Source organism: Cydia pomonella, unplaced genomic scaffold (genome assembly GCF_033807575.1).
Source record: "Cydia pomonella isolate Wapato2018A unplaced genomic scaffold, ilCydPomo1 PGA_scaffold_166, whole genome shotgun sequence".
Classification (NCBI taxonomy): domain Eukaryota; kingdom Metazoa; phylum Arthropoda; class Insecta; order Lepidoptera; family Tortricidae; genus Cydia; species Cydia pomonella.
This window is the reverse complement of record NW_026907808.1, coordinates 262,572-278,348: the sequence shown is the minus strand read 5'-3', so window position 1 is coordinate 278,348 and position 15,777 is coordinate 262,572. Positions and strand designations below refer to the sequence as shown.

Here is a 15,777-nt window from a genome sequence, read left to right as displayed (position 1 = left end):
GGAGCAGGACGCCGCCGCCGCGCTGCGCCGCTGGCTGCGCGCCCCGCCCCCCGAGCCCCTGCCCCTCCCGCCGCCCCGCCCCGCCGCAGGTAACAACGAGGTGTCGGCGCTGCTGGAGCAGGACCGCCGCCGCGCTGCGCCGCTGGCTGCGCGCCCGCCCCCCGAGCCCCTGCCCCTCCCGCCGCCCCGCCCCGCCGCAGGTAACAACGAGGTGTCGGCGCTGCTGGAGCAGGACGCCGCCGCCGCGCTGCGCCGCTGGCTGCGCGCCCCGCCCCCCGAGCCCCTGCCCCTCCCGCCGCCCCGCCCCCCCGCAGGTAAAAACGAGGTGTCGGCGCTGCTGGAGCAGGACGCCGCCGCCGCGCTGCGCCGCTGGCTGCGCGCCCGCCCCCCGAGCCCCTGCCCCTCCCGCCGCCCCGCCCCGCCGCAGGTAACAACGAGGTGTCGGCGCTGCTGGAGCAGGACGCCGCCGCCGCGCTGCGCCGCTGGCTGCGCGCCCCGCCCCCCGCGCCCCTGCCCCTCCCGCCGCCCCGCCCCGCCGCAGGTAACAACGAGGTGTCGGCGCTGCTGGAGCAGGACGCCGCCGCCGCGCTGCGCCGCTGGCTGCGCGCCCCGCCCCCGAGCCCCTGCCCTCCCGCCGCCCCGCCCCGCCGCAGGTAACAACGAGGTGTCGGCGCTGCTGGAGCAGGACGCCGCCGCCGCGCTGCGCCGCTGGCTGCGCGCCCCGCCCCCCGAGCCCCTGCCCCTCCCGCCGCCCCGCCCCGCCGCAGGTAACAACGAGGTGTCGGCGCTGCTGGAGCAGGACGCCGCCGCCGCGCTGCGCCGCTGGCTATTAAGATTATTATTAAGTAAAATTTACACAAGTATTGACTGTTCTATTCATGTTGCCATGTATTTTTATGACAATATCAGTAAATGTTGTATTCACATGTGAAATAGCCCTTGAGCCCTACTTGCATATATATTTGAATTTTGAATTATTTCAGACGTGGCCAAGCATAAGGAGGTGGATGCCCAGGCCCAGTTATATGTGGTAAGTGATTGCTCTAACTTACAGTATGGTATAGATTACCAGTGTTGGCCAAACGTTAATGGCAAATAACCATTATAAATTGAACTGTAAACTGTTACGGACGGTTTGAGTTTCTTCTTCTTCTTCCTCGCGTTGTCCCGGCATTTTGCCACGGCTCATGGGAGCCTGGGGTCCGCTTGACAACTAATCCCAAGATTTGGCGTAGGCACTAGTTTTTACGAAAGCGACTGCCATCTGACCTTCCAACCCAGAGGGGTAAACTAGGCCTTGTTGGGATTAGTCCGGTTTCCTCACTATGTTTTCCTTCACCGAAAAGCGACTGGTAAATATCAAATGACATTTCGTACGTAAGTTCCGAAAAACTCATTGGTACGAGACGGGGTTTGAACCCGCGACTTCCGGATTGAGTTTATGGTTCAATTTATAATGGTTAATTGCATTAATGTTTCGGCCAACACTCTAGATTACTATCATGAACCTAGAATATTAAAGACGTAGTTTTGCGAAAACACAACTAGGATTCCATAGGAAGCGCTGGTGGCCTAGCGGTAAGAGCGTGCGACTTGCAATCGGAGGTCGCGGGTTCAAACCCCGTCTCGTACCAATGAGTTTTCGGAACTTATGTACGAAATATCATTTGATATTTACCAGTCGCTTTTCGGTGAAGGAAAACATCGTGAGGAAACCGGACTAATCCCAACAAGGCCTAGTTTATCCTCTGGGTTGGAAGGTCTGATGGCAGTCGCTTTCGTAAAAACTAGTGCCTACGCCAAATCTTGGGATTAGTTGTCAAGCGGACCCCAGGCTCCCATGAGCCGTGGCAAATGCCGGGACAACGCGAGGAAGAAGAAGACAACTAGGATTCCATCATCCATCAATTTCCTAGTAGCCGACGGCTTTCCACTTCAAGAGTGAATAAGGGGATATATTTCATAAAGTTGTACCTAAAGTGGAAGGCTTCACTTTCTTTTACCATACTAAATTGAACCCTATCACCGAGGTAGAAGGGCGTTCGTGCCTAACTAGAGAAGATATACTCAATCCGCCTAGGTATTTGTGTCACAGCTGGTCGTCAGTGACAGGGCTCTGTTTTTTTTTCTCTATGATTACTATAATACCACCACCACCAGTTTGCCTAGTGGATAGTGACCCTGCCTACGAAGCCGATGGTTCCGGGTTCAAATCCTGGTAAGGGCATTTATTCGTGTGATGAGCATGGATATTTGTTCCTGAGTCATGGGTGTTTTCTATGTATTTAAGTATTTATAAATATTTATATATTATATATATCGTTGTCTAAGTACCCTCAACACAAGCCTTATTGAGCTTACTGTGGGACTTGGTCAATTTATGTAATAATGTTCTCTAATATTTATTTATTTATTTTATTTATTTAATAGTCGCTTTTATTTATTATCAATGTTATGCTGCCTGCGACTACTGATTCCAGTACAATTTTGTTCTGAAGTCATAAATTGTACTAGAGTAAGAACAGACCTATGACTGTTTAACGATAACTGAAATTTCACACAAGTGTTACTAGATCTTCCTTTAGCTGTTAAGACCTATCTTAACAAGTTTAGGTATTAGCATACCTAACTACCTACAAAAAGTAAAAAAAAAAAAAAGTTAAAAAAAAAAAATTAGAAATTTGTCAAAACGCTATGGAGAGAAGTATGATGGTAAGCGACTATCTGATAAAGTTAGAAATATAGATATAAAGAAATGTACTAAAACAAAAGATATTACTACAACAATTAAGAAGTTAAAATGGAAATGGGCAGGTCACACAATTAGAGGGAGAGGAAAGTGGTCTAAAGCAATCATGTACTGGTTTACTAGAGACAAAAAGAGGAAGCGTGGCAGGCCAACAAGAAGATGGGAAGATGAGATTAAGAGTGCAGCAGGAGGTTGCTGGACTACAATAGCAAGGGATAGGTTTAAATGGAAAGAGTTAGGGGAGGCCTTTGCCTACAAAAGGCATACAGATGGATATTAGATATATATATATATATATATGTTAACAACAAAATGTACTTACAAAATACTTGTCTGAAATAAAGGCTATTTCATTCATTCATTCATACCTAACTACCTACTTACCTAATCTAGATAGATTAAGTCTCTCTATCGTCGGTAGGTGGCACTACCTATGATATGTACCTAATTAACCTCTTTAAGGTGACATCTACCGAAACCCTGTGTACTTGCTCTCTAAGCTTAGTTAGCCATATCAATGTATGTAATAGTTCATAACTAATCCATAGTGCGGCGCTGTACGCGACTATATAAGCTTCTACATGTGTATAGATTAAATCACTTTTTTCAACTAGCCTTCTGTCAACATTAAATACAACTATTGTAATTCTCTGCTTTGATTCGGTCGCCATCATCTCCAACGCTGAACATTAGCATACATACATACATATAATCACGCCTATGTCCCGAAGGGGTAGGCAGAGACCACGGATTTCCACTTGCTACGATACTGACATACTTCTTTCGCTTCCTTCACTTTCATGACATTCCTCATACACGCTCGTCGGTTTAGGGTGCTCTTGACCTGGCCTTTCTTCAGGATTTCCCCGATTTGATCAGAGAAAGTCCGCCGAGGTCTACCCCTTCCAGCTCCCTCTTCTACTTCTCCCTTATACACTCTCTTTGTTAACCTTCTTTCACTCATTCTTTCCACGTGTCCAAACCATCTCAACATACCTTTCTCAATTTTTGTCACTACATCTTCGTTCAGTCCACACTTTTCCCTTATCACACTGTTCCTAATTTATCTTGTAATTTTACACCACACACACTTCTCAACGCTCTCATTTCCACTGCATTCACTTGACTCTGATGTTTTTTCTGCCATACCCAACTTTCGCTACCATACATAAGTGTAGGCACCAACACGCCTCTAAATATTAGCAGAAAGCTAAAAACGTTGTTAATTTGTAATCGATCATTTTCGACAACCAACTTCGGTTGGTCAACCAGAATAGATACCCTACCATGTATGTAGCTCTGCCATGTTGGAAAACTTACAAGAACTATATTGACAAAAGTTGAAACACCTTTCTTCTACGTTGGTTCACTAATCATGGTTAAAATTAAATAAAATGACCGACTGACAACGGTTTTGATGACCGGTCTGGCCTAGTCGGTAGTCACCCTGTCTATGAACCCGATGGTCCCGGATTCAAATCCTGGTAAGGGCATGTATTCGTGTGATGAGCATGGATATTTGTTCCCGAGTCATGGGTGTTTTTACATAAATTGACTAAGTCCCACAGTAAGCTCAATAAGGCTTGTGTTGAGGGTACTTAGACAAAGATATATATAATATATAAATATTTATAAATACTTAAATACATAGAAAACACCCATGACTCAAGAACAAATATCCATGCTCATCACACGAATACATGCCCTTCCCAGGATTTGAACCCGGGACCATCAGCTTCGTAGGCAGGGTCACTACCCACTAGGCCAAACCGGTCGTCAAGTGTAAGAATTTCCTGTTATATTTATTCATTTAAATTATCAACACTTTCATGTAGAAAAAGCCAGAACGAAAAAAATGTTTCAACGGAGTCTCTTTGCTCGCGCTTCGTGTTGGCTCGGTATATGAACTATTGTAGATTTTTTTTTTGTTGTACATTCCCAGGCACACCTGAACGAAGCTGAATCCGGCGCAGAATGGTCCATGCGCCTCGCCACAGAAGCATGCACGCTCGCAGAGCCTCTGCTCTGTACCGGCGGGCGCGACAAGCTCGTGTCGTGCGCTGAGAGTCTGGCTACTGCCGCGGCCGCGTTCAAGGCCGCTAGGGACTTGGGGCTAGAAGGGATAATGGCGGCTCTGAAGCATAAGGTTACTAAGTGGGCGGACGCGGTGGCAGACCCAGATGGGGGTGAGTTGAATATTCCGTCTAATATGACATTTCTCTCCATCTCTAGATGAGCTGGAGGAGCATTCTGAGGTTCCCTTGCGATATGACATGGGATAGGGAGCTAGAGGAGCTGGTTGCGATGCCCAATGTAATAGGGTTGTTTCCAATTTTTTGAAACGCTCGTATTACGTTCTATATTAACTAAAAGTTGCCCTAAAATTCAACTTTTATACTAAAAACGGCTTTAAATATATTAAATTAACAAAATATATTTTGACAGATGCTTTCGCGCCCAAAACGCTCTTTGAAAATTGTGTGACGTCACAGTTTACGGTTTGACACATAACTACATACGCACGTAGAAGATACGAACTGTCAACCGACATTTATCATTTGTTGTTTATCGCCTAACTGTCAACAGTGTCAATCCGAAAGTTGTGACGTCATCAGAATCTTCAATGACGTTTCGGGTTTGGTCACGTGACGTGTGCCAAAAGATATTTTAAATTCAATATTTACAAAAATATGGTCATTTTATTTATTATTATTATTGGGGTTTCGGGCCTTTGAGTGCCACGTCGACCAGGTCGTGATCTATTGTGACAGCCCTTTAAAGTTCATTACTGATGCCCGTTGAATCCAGGAAATTCCAGATTCTTTGGGCCGTAATGTTCTGTACCTCATAGGGTTGCAATACGTGCCGCCCTAAGTGGGTACTTCTTTTTGACATTAGTGGTCCACAGGAGCAGAGAATGTGCATTGCAGTCTCCTCTGACTCATGCAGAACCTGCATGTCGCGTCTTGTTTCTTCCCAATTTGAAACATGTGTTTGTTCAACTTACAGTGTCCAGTCAATATTCTGGTCACCGCGCAGGTTTTATGTCTTTTGAGCTCTAAGAGCTCCTTAGCTTTGTTGTTGAACCCTTTGATTAGAGCTTTCGAGTGTTCTTGTCCTTTGACGAATTTCCACCAATCGATTGCTCTTGTTTTTTCTAATTGCTGAGCAGGAATATGCATCCCGTTTTGTGATTCCACAGAACGGTTCTGGGCCGACCAGGGGTGTGTCTGCGCCCTTTCTAGCAAGTTCGTCCGCTTCTTCGTTTCCGTTAATGTCGGAGTGCCCTGGTACCCATCTAAGTGACTTTGTTGGAGTTAGCCAGTGCATTAGGTTTGTTTTACAGTTCTGGACTAGTTTCGAGTTTGACTCAGGGATTCTAGTGCCAGAAGAGCAGCTTGGCTGTCTGAGTTGATGTAGATATGTTGGTGTCTTAGGTTTATCCAGATTAATCTCCGCACATTTGTTGATGGCGTAGACTTCTGCCTGGAAGATTGAGGCCTGTGTGCCCATGCTGACGCTAGCTGACTTAGGTCTCTCACCATAGATCCCACATCCTACATCACTGCCTTTCTTGGAACCATCAGTGTACCAAATATGGCTTCCCTCTTCGACGTACATTTGGTCGTTATCCATTTGTCTCTAGGAGGAATTTCTACTGTGTACAGTTTAGTAAATGACATTCAGTGTGCGTGTCATCCGTGGGCATGCTAAGGGTTCTATTTGCAAAAACCCAGGCCTTTAGTTTGGTTAATGCTTGAGAGCGCCATTTGGCCTGTTTAGCGTGCATATTATAGACGCACTGTTTGGCCTCCTTTTGCATTTGCAAGTGGAGTGGTATAATGTCAGCAGTGCGTCTAGGGCCGCCCCGGTGTCGAGGAGAAGGCACCTGTTGCTGTTAAACAAGCCGTGCGTTGCAGGCTGTTTAGAGTTTCTATTGCCGTCTTTTGGCTGGTTTTGTTACACCAGACTGCGGAGGCGTAGGTAATAATGGGCCTCACTACCGCTGTGTATAACCACATAGCAATTTTGGGTCTTATGCCCCATCTTGCTCCTGCCATTCGACAGCATGACCACATGGCCATTTTGCTTTTTGTATAATATTTCTCAGGTGAGGGTTCCAAGTTAACTTTTGGTCGAAAGTGACCCCTAGGTACTTGACCTCGTCTGAGAACGGTATTATTTGTCCATTAAGTTTTGGTTCTGTGAGTTTTCCGAGCTTTCGTTTCCTTGTGAATGGTACTACACAGTCTTGCTCGGATTAATGGACAAGTCATTTTCTTACACCATTTGAATATTGTGTTTAGAGCTCCTTGCATTAGGTTGGATATCGTGTGGAGGCAAGGGCCTTTGATAATGACTACAAGGTCGTCGGCATATCCTTGTGTGTCATAGTCTTGGCCTGACATAATCGCAAGAAGTTGGTCCACTGCTAGGGTCCATAATAGAGGGGAAAGAACGCCTCCTTGTGGGCACCCTTTTGTGGTATAAAATTCATGCTCTATAGTATTGAGGGTCAGAGTGGCTACTCTGTTCGAGAGCATGTTATGTACCCATCTGGTGGTGGTTTCGTCAACCCTTTGATTTCATACCATTGAGTATGGTCTCTGTGGGCGTATTGTCGAAAGCACCCTCTACATCAAGGAACGCACATAGAGCGGTTTGCTTGTCCTCTAGGGTTTTCTGCACCTTGTCAACCAGGTCGAGTAGGGCAGTCTCCGTAGATTTTCCCTTTTGGTAAGCATGTTGGTTTACGCTTAGTGGTCTTTCCACCAGGTATTGCCTCTAATGTGCTGATCGATATTCTTTCCATCGTTTTAGTAGAACGATGTTAGACTGATAGGTCTGAAGGATTTAGGCTGTGAGTAGTTTTTCCCTGCTTTCGGTATAAATCGTACCTTGACCCGAGTCCATTTATCTGGTATAATTCCCCACGCGAAACTTGCTCGGAATATTCTGGCCAGATGCGGGAGGAGATCCTGTCCTTGCTGTAAAAGCGCCGGAAACACTCCATCTTCTCCCGCTGATTTAAATGGTTTAAATTTTTCCAAGCCCATTTAATTTTGTTTGGTCTAAAGATGTTAGTTGCCAAATTCCAGTCGATATTGCTTGCCCTGTGGATTTGAGGATTCCTTTGGGCGCAAAGTTGTGTATTACTGGTTGAATACGAACCGGGGAAGTGGTGCCTCTGAGCAAGTCCAGAGTTTCCTCTTCTGTGTTCGTAAATGTGCCATCTGGTCTTTTGAGGAGACCGAGATAGTTGGTTGTGTCTTGGAGAGTATTTTGTGAATTCTCGCTCCTTTGTGAGTTTGGGCAATCTCTTCACAGAACCTTCTCCATGACCTTCTTTTTGCCTTCCTGATTTGTTTATTATATTCAGTCAACGCTCTACCATACCTTCCCACTCATTCGGTGTGGTCGAGTGATTGAATATGCGACGTGTAGACCTACGGAGGTTTTCTAGCCTTTTGTTCCACCACGTCGTTGTGTTAGTAGTTTTTGACTCTTTCAGCGGACAGCTTTGTTCGTAGGCCCTACTTATGCCTTCAGATATTATTAACTGCCATGTTGAGAGAGTCTGGTGTTTTGACATATTTTGGGACATCCTTTAGACGTTTTTCGAGGTCAGCCTTATAGGCTTCCCATGACGTTTCTTTTGGATTTCTACGCGTAAGTGGTTCCCTATCTAGAGAGCCTTTAACACTGAACAAAATATGTTGTGGTCCGACATTGATTTTCGCTGCTGACACGCCAGTCGGCTAGGCAGCTTGCCGCCTTTCAGTAGCGGGTATATCTATACTTCTTGCCTAGCTCTAGTTACGAAGGTGGGCGTATTGCCCTTATTCAACAAGTGCAGACAATTGGTAAAGATGAATTGGGATAGTAACTCACCCCTTTTGTTGATTCCAGTGCTCCCCCAGATGGTGTGGTGGGCGTTGGCGTCACATCCCACAATAAGTTCCGCCTTTTGTGCTTGAGCGTACTCAGCACTTTAGTCAGTTCTTCTGTGGGATCTTGCTTCTCTCCGGGCAGGTAGGCGGAGCAGACTATTACCTTGAGTGCTCCTCTCCCTTTGAGATCGACGTAGGCAGCTACTTGGTCTTCACTGCATAGTTCTGTAACAGGCAAGAAGTTAATATTTTTGTTAAATACGATGCAGGCTCTCGGTTTGGCACCTTTTTCGTAGATCAGTACCTTTCCTGCTCTGTTCAGTCCTGATGCCATGGACTTAGTGTTGATCCATGGTTCTTGTATGAGGGCGATGTCCAGGCCATTTTCGCCAAAAAGTTTTCCACGACTGCTGTGGCCGCTATGGCGGTGTAAATTGGCCTGCAGGAACCTCACCCCCCTACCCTCTAGAGCGTCATCTTTACTTGGCACCGCGCTGGGCACTGGTGTGCCCTTGGTGGCGTCTTTGGTCCCCACTACCCCTTGGGCGGTTATTGCCCCTGTAGCCTCCCCGGTTGGCGAGAAACCGCTGCATGCCCGATGGTCCTGGAGTGGGATTGGAGGTTGAGGGAGCCGCCCGTTTTGGACCAGAAGGCACCTTTCGGGCAGGCTTTTGGGATAAGGGGTGGGTGGGGTAGGGTTTGCAGCCTGCGGTGGTGGTGGGTCTTGGGTAGGTTGAGTTTCGGACTGTTGGGTCTTTGGTGGCCCTTTAGCCGAAACTGGACCTCCCGGAAACCTAAGTTTGCCTTTAGGCCCTTTTTCTGTAGATTCTCCACAGACAAGTCGTCTAGAGACAGGGTTACCATAACCCCGCTCTTCTCAACTTTGGTGTGGAGAATCTTCCAGTACTCTGTGTACAGCCCCTGATTCTGTGCATAGAGTAGAGATAGCGACTGCTTTACCTTGGAGTCGTCTATCTCTGGAATGAACACCATCCCTATGTTCGGCTTGGGAAGCTCATTTTCAGGGATGACCCCGAGGTTGGCTTCCGGCCATGGTTTTAGGGAAGGTGTTATTTGTTCAAGCCAGGCTTTAGATCTTTGGTCACTACAGGTGATGAGTAACCAGCCTGGCTTGTAAGTAACCTTTGAACTTCGGTCCCTCGTCCATCTCCAGAGTCGCAATCTTTAGCAAGATGTGTTGCAGAGAGACTCCAATTGCGCGACACTCATCGGCTTGGAATCCTTGATTCCGACTCGGACTTGGCTGAGGACCTCGTTGTAAGGTTGTGAAGGTTGGGGTTGAGTTGGGGGGGTCACAGTCACCCTTGGGTTCTTACACATGTTACCCTGCGGCGACGTCTCTCCGAGCGCGGCCGTTTGGCCGGTTTTGGCTCGGGTCTGGAATGTGTGGGCCCGAACTTGTACCCCATTTTCTTAAGTTCCGCAAAGCTCTTTGCGGACAGTTGTAGCGCTTCCTCGTCGCTATCCTAGTCCTCTAAGAGCTTTGTAGCGGCCCTTCGCAGAGCCCGTCAATTTCTTGACGGACTTACGCGTCTCAGGGTTGGGAGCCTCCGTTGGGTTGTTTGGGCAATGAGTATCGCTCCTTTCAGCCGTGTCGGCGCTCTCCACTCCCTCCATGGCTTGCTCCGATGTTTGGGCAGAGTTTTCCGCACCTACCATCAGGGGCATTAGTTCCTGGCATAGGTCTTCCAGGGTACCTTCAGTTTTTTTGTTTCGTTCTCCATACAAATCCCACGAGAAGCTAGGGAAAAATGTGGTCAGTTTCCAGCAGAGCCCCGCTTGCCGGAACAAGGCAAAATACACCTCGAGGTTGCCCGGTATCGAGGGTCATCGTTAGCGACTGAGCTCCCCCTCAGCCACGCATCTCTCGGCACGATTGGTCCACCTTAGATTGGGGTTTTTTAGTAGAGGTTGTCTCCTCTTGGAGTGGAATAGGAATGGTGTAAAAGGAAACCTATTAGGGTTTGCATTCCGGGTCCCAAGTGTGCGAATATCATTCCGCACATTCAGGCTCCGGACTGCAAACCCCAGGAGAAGGAAAGGTGAGACGGGAATAGAAGACTGGAAGTGACATCTTGGAACACAGGATTAAGACTGGAATTCTAGGATAGGAAAAGGAACACCTGGCGGGTGGGGATGCCACATCACTTGGCGTGGCCCACACCAGGCGAGGCCCTCATACTTAGCTACTAGTGGTCCGGGGTAAGTTGGTAAAAATAGCGACGCCCGTTCCGACCACTAGCATTGCCCGGGGGGGGACCCACCCACCAATGAAACCCTGGGTGGGTTCGTCCCTGATCCGCGGCGGCAGATACAGGGACGACGGGGACGTGTATGATGGACTTGAGGTGTTGGCCAATAGCTCAGCGTCGCATACCTGAGCGTACCTACACCCTCCACCCCCTTTATATGGTCATTACAGGTCCCCTAAAAGTAGTTTAACATGTTCTTATAATCCAAAAGAATTTATTGGGATACAATTCTGCCCTAAGATTTGTAGATGGAAACAACCCTATTGGCGAGATCAAAGCCACACTCCGCTGGCTCGGTCACCTGGAGGATGGGAGAGGATCGTGCCGTGAGGAGAGCGTATGTTTTTTTTTTTTTTTTTATATTCGCCAAACTGCGAGACAGTTTGTTGGCGATGAGCTCGCTCGTTATACTTATAAAAAGGTACATAATTTTGCACTGTCCCACCGTCCCGGCATGGCCAATTTTTATGTAGGTATTACAATTATGAAGTAGGTCAACGTAGGATTGGTGACTCAACACTGGTGGCGCGGGCGCGGGACAGGAGCACAGCGTTGCTTAAAAAAAAGGGTCACTGAGCCAGTGACGAAGATGACATGGGGTTCTTCAAGAAGCAGGTATTTAGGGTTCACAAAGGTTGGCAACGTGTGGCTCCTCCGATTGTCCATGGGCGGCGATGACTGCTTCCCATCAGGCGGCTCGTCTGCGGCCTATGACATAAAAAAATGAGCTAGCTCGACTCCAAGGATGGATTCACGTGCGAGAACGCAACTCATGCTAGCCGGTCTGGTGCGAATAACATATATCGTTTGGAAGGAAATTGTGTATGAAGGGCGGTAAACAAGAATTTATGAACAAGTGTGAATTAAGCCCGAAGCCGAAGGCCAGGGCTTAAATAACACGAGTTCGTAATTCTTGTATCGTGGCACACACAATGTTTTTCATGACACTGGTGTGTAAAAAACTACATTATAAGCGTAATAATTCTTAAATAAATACGTGACATTTCAAACATTCATCCTATGGAGTGTGGAATTAAGAGGAGTGGCATCTCTTATGGTAGAACTGTTGCAAAAGTGTCCAGCTGTCAGCTATAAATAATAGTTCCAAATCTCTCCAGAGTAGCGCTAGAGTAGCTAAGAACCTAGGCGTTATTGACGGAGTGAATTGCGCTGTCTATGATTTGATTTTTGTTCAAGTACTCTAGGTACGGATCCCTTTGTTTGACATAATTATTGAAAGTCATAATGTAATGATAGTCATATTATCATTAGTCATAACTCTGAAACCGTTAACTTTTCAGGAATTTCCTTAGATTATCCTATAGATAGGTTAGGTTAGGTTTGTTTTATGGCAATCCTGAAAAGTTACGCGTTTCTGAGAAAAACCAAATTATGACTAACGAAAATGCGGACAAACAATACATTATGACTTAAAACTTTATGGGAAACAATAGAGACCCACTCTAGGTATTGTAGCGCCACCTATTTAAAGTTTTTTTAATGACAATTTTTGGTACATAGAGATTCCGTTTCTTATCGCCACCTACCGTAATTCGTCCGCCATATTGTAATTTTTGTCAAGTTAGGCATTGAAGGCACAGATCCAATTGGCATTCAGCCACGATTGAAAATTGTGTAAAAAATATTTTAAACGGCTATTAAATTAATCAAAATAAATATTTTAAAAATATTAAATTATAAACGTCAATATTTTAAAAGTAAAACTAATTTATATATACTTCTTTCGTATGTATTACTGACATAATTAAAAAATATGCCCATCCCATGGGCATAATAAAATGAAAAAAAAAAGTCGATTACCGTCCGTGGGAATAATATAGCGCATACAATAACACCGTTTACGATCAAGTGTGATGAAAAATCGTTAATAGTTCGTGTCATCCACGATGAGTGAGGACGCATAGATTAGTCAAATGAATTTTCTATACATAGACATTCATATTATATTATCGTGGTTTCATCGCAATGCGCCTTGCGCCTTTCTCGCTGGGACGCTGTTTAGACCAAATTATTTGAAAAATAAAGTTGAATTTCCTTTGTTTCACGTTTTAAGTAAAAAAAAAAAGAATTTTCAGTGTAACCTCAACCTATCCAGCCTTTTTATTCATAATTTGCTAAAAATGTGCTGCTGTTAATGTCCTTTATAAATCACATTGGGCAGAACAAGGTTAAATATAGACTGTAACTACAGTGTATAAGGTTCAATCTGCTGTCCAATGAGCAGCGTATACAAATTATCATTTGATATTTACCAGTCGCTTTTCGGTGAAAGAAAACATCGTGACGAAACCGGACTAATCCCAACAAGGCTTAGTTTACCCTCTGGGTTGGCAGGTCAGATGGCAGTCGCTTTCGTAGAACTAGTGCCTACGCCAAATCTTGGGATTGGTTGTCAAGCGGACCCCAGGCTCCCATGAGCCGTGGCGGGACAAAGCTAGGAAGGAGCAGCGTATACAAATAGTAATTCCGTCTCCAGACAGCATGGAAGACGATGCCGACGCGCTCCCGGCAGCATTAGACACGTTGGCCGAGGCCTGCCGCGCGCAGCTGTCGGCCGCCGCGGCCGCGCGCCTGCTGGCCGCGCTGGTGCAGGACCTGGCCGCCAGGGCCGAGGAGCGGCTGCTGGTACATCATTATGATCAGGTAACATCTTGGCACTGACTGGATATACACGCTTCGCGCGATAATAGTATTTTACAGTACATATGGTGCTACTTTATAGCACTAGTGCGAAAATTAACATATTACGTTACTGTGTCGAACATTTAAACAGCCATATGTACTGTAAAACGTTGTACGATACATGTGCGAATAGGTAATTCCCTTCGGTCGTATTTTAATTTTTTTTTTTTTTTTTTTTTTTTTTTTTTTCTTTATTTAGAAACAAACAGTCTCTTATATTCATAAATTTTTACAATATAGGGTAATAGACTTATAGACCTACAGTTTCCTTAAATATAGTATGAAAACCATATAACCTAAATATATATAATTACTAAACTAAACCTGAAATTCTAAGTTGCCAAATTGAAGTTACAAATAATGCTCGTACATCCTAACAAAAATAAAAGCAAAGATGAAGTACATTGCAATAACACTAATAACAAACAATAATTGTAATTAAAGTTAACTATCTAATTTAAGTCCATTAATACATTTCAATGTAAGTTGTTTGAAACTACCGAACTTTTCACTGAAAATATCTACATTTTGAAACTTATCATCATACATCCTGCATGCTCTTCTAATGAAACCGTTTCTCGCATATGCGGTTCGACTACGAGGAATATAAAAGAGGTTCTTCTTTCTACATGCTCGCTCACAACGACGGGGTACTCTAAATGAAACAGATTTTAATAACTCAGGGGCGTCGATGATGTTGTTAATGACTTTATAGAGAATTATAATATCAGTGCGTTCGCGACGCAAGCTCAAGGGTAAAATATTATGTCTTTTCATAGCGGTAGTGTAATCTATGTATTTATTTCCAGTGCGATATTCAATTGCTCTTACAAACTTCTTTTGCACTCTCTCTATTCTATCGCCATGAATTTTATATAGCGGGTTCCACACTGAACTAGCAAATTCTAATCGACTACGGACATAACTATTAAATAATATCTTATACGTCGAAGGTCTCCTGAAATCTTTACCTACGCGCAATATGAATCCCAACTGCTTAAAAGATTTATTTAAGATATTATCAATGTGGGGTACAAAGGTAAGCTTTGAGTCCATGATTACGCCGAGGTCACGGATCTGGTTCACACGAGTTAACTCTTTATTACAAAGATCATACTTGAAATTAATAGTTGTCCTTTTTCTACTAAAGCTAATAACAAAACATTTTTCTGGGTTTAAGAAAAGATTATTTGTGTTACAAAAAGTCTGGAAATTATGTAAATCGTTTTGTAGTAAAGTACAATCTTCTGGATTTCGTATGACTCTGAAAATTTTCGTGTCGTCGGCATATAAAAGCATGTTTGAATTTTTGATACATTCAGTGATATCATTTATGTACAGGACAAATAACAAGGGCCCCAAATGGGAACCCTGCGGTACACCAGAACTGATAGACCTATAATGAGAAATATGTCCCTTCACAGCTACGGCCTGCGAACGATTTTCTACATAGGATTTTATCCAGCGATAAAGATCCCCGTGTATACCAAAATGCCACAGCTTTATAAGTAAGCGCTCATGACAGACCTTGTCGAAAGCCTTGGCAAAATCGGTATACACAGCGTCCACTTGACAGTTGTTATCTAGCGCAGTTAATATGGCTTCTGTATAAGATAGAAGATTCGATTCGACACTACGACCACTAAGAAAACCATGTTGGTTTGGAATGATATGACGCCGCATCGCAGTAGAAAGCTGATCACTAACAATCTTCTCTAAAATTTTGCCAAACTGACACAATTTCGATATAGGGCGATATTTCTCTATGTCCGAGCTAACTTCACCTTTTGGTACTGGTGTAACTAATGCCTGTTTCCAAAGTGAAGGTACACACCCCTCCCTGATAGACCTCTCAAAAAGTAAAGTTATAGGCAATGTCAAGCTAGAGGAGCATCTTTTAATTATGATGGGAGGTATACCGTCAGGACCAGCACCCTTATTAATGTTTATACGTTTAAGATATTTGTTAACAAGGTCTTTAGTTATAAAAATAGTGTCCATATCAAACACTGTATCATTTACAGGTAGAAGATTATTCAAGTCAACAGAACTAACAGTAGGTTTTTCAAAAACTGAGTGGAAATGTTGATTGAAAAAATCACATATTTGTGTACCATTTGAGGCTGTCATACCCTTATAGTGCATAAGCTGTGGGAGACCA

General features: G+C 44.9%; 1 protein-coding gene and 1 pseudogene across 1 annotated transcript; one reads left to right on the top strand and one right to left on the bottom strand.

Moving 5' to 3' along the window:
* The first annotated feature begins 663 nt into the window (after window positions 1-663).
* Window positions 664-13,610, top strand: LOC133533453 (uncharacterized). The gene is made up of 4 exons (XM_061872437.1): window positions 664-767; window positions 984-1,030; window positions 4,692-4,935; window positions 13,411-13,610. Exons 3-4 carry the CDS (start codon window positions 4,731-4,733, stop codon window positions 13,593-13,595), a joined length of 390 nt encoding a protein of 129 aa, XP_061728421.1. The 5' UTR covers window positions 664-767; window positions 984-1,030; window positions 4,692-4,730; the 3' UTR covers window positions 13,596-13,610.
* LOC133533442 (uncharacterized) lies at window positions 5,454-9,035 on the bottom strand (annotated as a pseudogene).
* Window positions 13,611-15,777: the final 2,167 nt, after the last annotated feature.